Raw genomic sequence first — 6,640 nt, 5'->3', positions numbered from 1 at the left:
CATCATGGTTTCGGGATATTTTCTGACATTCATATTAGCCCCGGGCATAGTTGAAACACAGAGGTACTTGAATGGTGACGTTGTTAGCTACATGTTGACTTTGTCTCACTCAGCCATTGAGTGTCTCCTGTCACTGGTCGCAACCCCTGGTATGTCAATCATTTCTAACCAGGGCCCTTACTCATAAAGCTTCTCAGAGTAGAAGTGCTGATAGGATCAGGTTCCCTCTCTATGTAACCTTATTCATTATCTGAAATGCGAAACTGACAACAACAAGTGGGACACAATCATGAAGTGGAACGACATTTATTGGATATTTCAAACTTTTTTAACAAATCAAAAACTGAAAAATTGGGCGTGCAAAATTATTCTTTATTTATATCTTTATGTTTGAAGCCTGAAATGTGGCAAAAGGTCGCAAAGTTCAAGGGGGCCGAATACTTTCGTAAGGCACTGTAGGATTCAAAATATTACATAAGCATAAGGACACTGTTGTTTGGCCTTTCCTTGAGGCTACAGGTAAAAACCCACATAGCCTGATAATGTCAAGTACTGGACATTGTGCTTTGTCACTGATACCAGTGCAGATGAAAGTTGGGCTACTTTACATCAATCAATGGCTTTGACATCATTTTTTTTAGAAACTTAACTCAAAGAATTCTCAATTTCCTCTTGTATTTTTATTTTATTTTTGTATTTTTATTTTACCTTTATTTAACTAGGCAAGTCAGTTAAGAACAAATTCTTATTTACAATGACAGCCTAGGAACAGTGGGTTAATGAAGCAAATGAAGAAGAGAACTGACGATGACCACTCTAGTTGTGAACAACTGTGTGCTCTGAGCTTCTGCTCTGTCAGCAGCATCATGGGAATTTCCCCTGCACTGTCAGTGTAACTACATGGGTGGCTCCTCCCCCATAAAGTAGCCCTGGATTATTATCTTATTATATCAATGGTATTTAGATGGAGGTCAGTGGAGGCTGCTGAGGGGAGGACTGCTCATAATAATGGCTGGAATGGAGTCAATGGAATGGTATCAACCACATGGAAACCAAGTGTTTGATACTATTCCATTGACTCCATTCCAGACATTATTATGAGCCAACCTCCACTCAGCAGCCTCCATTGATGGAGGTAGGCAAAGAGGGGAACAATGCATTTCAGTGAACCATTACTGAACCATGACAGTTACATCATCCCTCACAAAAAGATAAATGAGTGAAAGTGAAACATTTGCCTGGAAATAGACCCTTTTAGAAAGCTTGATAACTTGATAAGAAGTCTAAGCATGGGTCACTAGTGCTATTCTAACCATTCTGAGACTTTTGAACATACTTTGTATAGCTGTTATTTTTCTGTTTATTTGTTTTGCTATTACACATGGGAAATGAGAGGAGGGTTCTTCATTTGAATTAGTTCCACGTTTCTGAGTTAGATCAAAGTTAGAGTGGGCAATACGCTAATATTAAACTATCAAAAGGAAACCTATTTTGATGCATAGCATGATCTTGATTGAAGATTCCAACAAATATCAGGTAGCCTGTAATAGATTGTGGAGATTGATATGAGCAAATGTAATTTAAAACCACAAAATGGAAGTAGTGATAAGAAGTGCATAAAAATAAAGGTGAATGAATCATTTAGATTCTTACCTCAGTGCTACGCCTTATTCTCCAATTTACAAAGCTCTGAAAGAAACACATAAATATATATATATATATATATATATATATATATATATATATATATATATATATATATACACACACACACACACATACATATATACATATACATATATATACACACATATATACATATATATACATACATATACATACATGTATATATACACATATATATACATATACACACACATATATATATATATGTACATACATATATATATATATATATATATATATATATATATACACATATATATGTACATACATATATATACACACATATATATATACACACATACATATATATACACATACACATATATATACACATATGCTGATGCACATACACAAATGCTGATGCTCCAGATACTCAACTAGTCTAAAGGCCAGTTTTATTTCTTCTTTAAATCATCACAACAGTTTTCAGCTGTGCTAACATAATTGCAAAAGGGTTTTTTAATGATCAATTTGCCTTTTAAAATGCTAAACTTGGATTAGCTAACACAACCTGGCATTGGAACACATGGTTTGCTGATAATGGGCCTCAGTACGCCTATGTAGATATTCCATTAAAAAATCTGCTGTTTCTAGCTACAATAGTCATTTATAACATTAATGTCTACACTGTATTTCTGATCAAATTGATGTTATTTTAATGGACAATTTTTTTTGCTTTTCTATCAAAAACAAGGACATTTCTAAGTAGAACTATAGAACAAATGAACTTGGACCACCAGAGAAACAAAATATTTTCACTGGAGGTCCAAGTCCATTTGTTCTTTAGTGAGGTTAGAATATGTACCAAAACCACAAACCTTTCTCTTGAGGGAGATGGACAAATCTGTCCATGTTTTTACAAGCTGTTTGGGTCTGAAACGCCGTCACCACTTTATTATCCAATAAGGCACTGTCACGAGCTGGTAAAAAGAAAATACACCATTTTCATTGAGGACCACTTACAGTGCAAACATGCAAATATTGTTTGCATCTCTAAGCACATTAACCCTTTGGGCAGCTACACCATGTCCTTGTTATACAATTTAAAACACATAATATGTAACATGAACATTGTATACATGTAATATTTAATTAAACAGCAATGTGAAGTATTAATAATAGTATGTATCTCAATTCTTAGATTCTCAGCTTTGCTTCAATTCCTGCTATTCCATCACAGTATGGAATCATTGATGACTCCTGGGCTGACCGTAAAGCATGAATCTGTTGAGGGTGTCGTGTGTCTCTAGTGGGTCCAAGTGACGCTCTATCTCCTGCAGCAGGATACACTGGGTGCAGTTCAGCCACTCTCCACTCCACACTAGAGTTTGCAGCTCAGGCCTGCCTGTGTCAAACCAACCGGGAATTAATTATTCAATGGGCTAACATAATTTTGCTCAAGTTTTGTTCACACATACAGTGAGCTCCAAAAGTATTGGGACGGTGACACTTTTTGTTGTTGTTTTGGCTCTGTATAGAGTGTATATAGTCCACCCATTTTGGGTGACCAAAAGTATTGGGACAAATTCACTTATCTGTAAAAAGTTAAATATTTGGTCCCACATTCAGCGCACGCAATGACTATATCAAGCCTGTGACGCCACAAATTTGTTGTATGCATTTGCTGTTTGTGTTGGATGCGTTTCAGATCCTTTTGTGCCAAATTTAAATGAATGGTAAATAATGTAGTGTCATTTTGGAGTCACTTTTATTGTAAATAAGAATAGAATATGTTGCCAAACATTTCTGCATTCATGTGAATGCTACCATGATTACGGATAATGAGTGAGAAAGTTAGAGGCTTAACTATCATACCCCCCCAAAAAATGCTACCCTCCCCTGATATTATAATGGTGAGCAGTTAGTGGGAGTAGTTGTAAGTTACCTTCTGATGTCAAATCATCTTTGCCAGACTGAATAGTGTAGGTCCAGTTTTTCATAATGCAATGAACACCCCTAAAATGTAAAAAAAAATTGTGCATTATCACACAGACAGCTTCTACTGTAATTTTGTAAACAACATTGACATTCTCCTATACTTTCAAATTGTTAATCAGTGTAGAATAGGCCACAAACATTGCAACGCCATATAGGATGTAATTAAGCCTGTTGAACTGTGTACGACTGGGTCAAATTTGGGTCAGAAACAGACCATGGATGTGTTCCAAATAATCTCTCTTCTTCCGTTTCTCAATACTGTTATAAGAAACTCCCTCTAGCCCATGCACACTTCAGGAAGAAGGAGAGATAATTGGGACATAGCCCAAGTGGGCTTCTCTGCCAGTATGATTGTGTCAGCTATCAGCTATCCCTGGTCTCTTACACGCGCATGGCTCCGGTCAACAGTAGTGCATTTTTAGAGGTCTCATTCAGGTAAAACACAGTGCTGTCCATCTGTCTGAACATCTGCACATCCGACTCCTTCACACCAGCCGCTGCAATGAAGTACCATTTGCCAAGATACTGAGGGAGAGAGAGAGATTTGTGAAAGGAGAAAAAGAGAGGGGGAGAATTAAATGAAAGAAAACATCTATTTTAAGACATTACTGACAAAAAAACGACCACCACTGTTAGGAAAAAAGTGGGTGGGGAAAGCGTAAGATGACAAGTGAAAGGCCCATGCGAAATAATCTGAAACTGAAACTGTGAAACCATTTGTTGAGGTGCTGTCCATATCAAGCCATTTCGGAAAAAACACATGAATGTTGATTTTCTGTAAGGTACAACCATATACTTACTGTATGCTGTAGGACTCTAATTACACCATTCTGTCAAACCAAATCACATATGGTGGGATGTCTGTACAGCAAACTGCATTGTGTATGTTGTTTGTGGGGCTCACTTGTAAAAGTGACTCCCTGTATTTTTTTAACTCAATATTGACTCCCTGTATAAATACAGTTGAAATAAAATAAATAAAACGGTTCATTATGGGTCACACATATTTTTTGTAAATATATTAAAAGACCAAAATGCAATAATTATTTGAGAATCATCATGAAGGGCTCATGATATATCAGGGCTTGTGCATAATAACCTAATTTACAGGTCATAATAGTGGTAAAAACACAGATATTACATCTGCATATCTCTCTTACCTGTTGGGTATTGAGACTGCTTGTAGATAGGAGGACTGGTTGGGAGCAGGGGGAGAAGAGCTGACACAACCACCCATTCACAAAGAGCAAGAACGAATACACTTCCTTGGCCTCTAACATACCTGAACCACCTTAATCAACTTGTGGCCTAAAATAAACCTTGCAATTGATCTCTCTTTCTGGGCTTGATATTTCTGTGTCCGGATTGAGCTTCAAACATTTTTAGGATTGTGGTAATCATTAACCACTTGTTTGTTAGCACAACTTTCCACCATCCCACATAGTCCAAAGGCCCACAAACCAAAAGGTGTTGTTCCATGGTCCATGAAGCGGGACCGATAAATGTCAACATTATTGCCTATAAGTATTTTTGTGTGGGTGGCCTTTAAAGTAAGAAGTGTTTGAGCATTTACCCAATTTTAGGAAATAGGCCTGCTTGTACACCCCCTATTCTCCTCACCCTCCATCAGCCCACATGTTGGTGGATGGGTTTCAATATGACTGTCATTTCTGCAGTCTACACTGGTTATGCACATCCCACAGGTTATTGAGGTTATCTTGTTTTGCAAGACAGTATCACAGCGCTAGAGTATCTACCAAGCGGTGTCAACGTTATGAATTATCCCTGTGCTATGCATTAGGGCCAGGAGTGTTCCTGACTATGTGAGCCTGAACAGGAAAAACTCCTGGCACACTACCATACACATACTCAACTTGTTGAGTGTTTCATACAGTAGGTAGACCTGAATAGGATGTCCTTGTTTTCTGATTTTTGAACAACTGTATTGTGCATATTCATTTGACTCAAGTCTGGAAGATAACGTTTTGATGAGGAGAACAAAGAGAACATTGCTTCCATTTGCTGCAGTCGGATCAACTTTTCAGGGGTTCTTTGTCTCTTAAATGGAATACGCCTGACATTATGTAATTCTCTCTCTCTCTATACATACTAACAATGTCACACAACTACCCACTGGGCACAAACTGGTTGAATAAACGTTGTTTCAATGTAATTTGTCTATGCATCGTGACATGGAATCTGTGTGGAAAATACATTGGATTTGAAAAAAAGTCATCAACGTCAACGGTTGTTCTGAGGGTGAAATTTCAACCACCGGATGATGTTATCATGGTCACTGTAGTGTTATGCTTTATGTGAAGAATCTGGAGGTGAATGTCCCTTTGGTTGACTAATGAAACAATGCGTAGCATAACACAGGAGACTTCACTGGACTTGTTACGACGGATGCACGCGGACCGACTTGCCCAATCACCTTTTATATGACGCCATGAATATACCTGTGCCATGCACTATAATAAAATAGTTCCAATACAACACATCACCCTTTCTTCTTCTTTTAAGACACGTGTTTCTAAAATGTCAAAACATCACATACTATTTATAGTTCATCACTCTGTAACAAACTTTTCTGTCTTTACAGTTCAACAACTCGTGAAACATCGACCCATTTTCTGTCTTTTACATTCGTTAAAACAGTCGTTGTTTCTTCAACACTAACTATATTCTACTCTAAGGTGAGCTGGGTGGACTGCCAGTCACCTTCATAGCTGCAGTGGGGTTCTCCTATCGCATAATGCAGGCTGTGTGTTAATTACTGCACATGCTGTCCGTCTGGTGGTTTGACAACTGTACCACGAGAAGTCATGTGTACCGGAGTCTGTGGTTCTGTGACAGGAGGTGGGTCGGCATTTGGAATAGGTAAGTTCAACTCTGTGTCAAACTCTGGGTGTTCCTCTCCACCCTTTTGACAAGTCTCTGAAGCACTGTGGAAGGGTTTCAGGTGGTGTGGATTCCTGCGCAGCACTCCCGTATTTGTCTGGACCAAGTATGACCT

At 38.0% G+C, this 6,640-nt stretch overlaps 1 protein-coding gene across 1 annotated transcript; it reads right to left on the bottom strand.

The window, feature by feature from the left end:
- Nucleotides 1–290: 290 nt before the first annotated feature.
- Nucleotides 291–5,011, bottom strand: LOC139405902 (apolipoprotein M). The gene is made up of 7 exons (XM_071148346.1): nt 4,785–5,011; nt 4,010–4,149; nt 3,572–3,642; nt 2,897–3,031; nt 2,505–2,606; nt 1,654–1,689; nt 291–1,541 (listed from the first exon to the last, which is right to left on the bottom strand). Exons 1-6 carry the CDS (start codon nt 4,902–4,904, stop codon nt 1,661–1,663), a joined length of 597 nt encoding a protein of 198 aa, XP_071004447.1. The 5' UTR covers nt 4,905–5,011; the 3' UTR covers nt 291–1,541; nt 1,654–1,660.
- Between the last annotated feature and the right edge of the window lie 1,629 nt (nt 5,012–6,640).

Source organism: Oncorhynchus clarkii, chromosome 3 (genome assembly GCF_045791955.1).
Source record: "Oncorhynchus clarkii lewisi isolate Uvic-CL-2024 chromosome 3, UVic_Ocla_1.0, whole genome shotgun sequence".
Taxonomy (NCBI): domain Eukaryota; kingdom Metazoa; phylum Chordata; class Actinopteri; order Salmoniformes; family Salmonidae; genus Oncorhynchus; species Oncorhynchus clarkii.
Note: the sequence above shows the minus strand (reverse complement) of the source record. Positions and strands in the feature narration are given on the sequence as shown.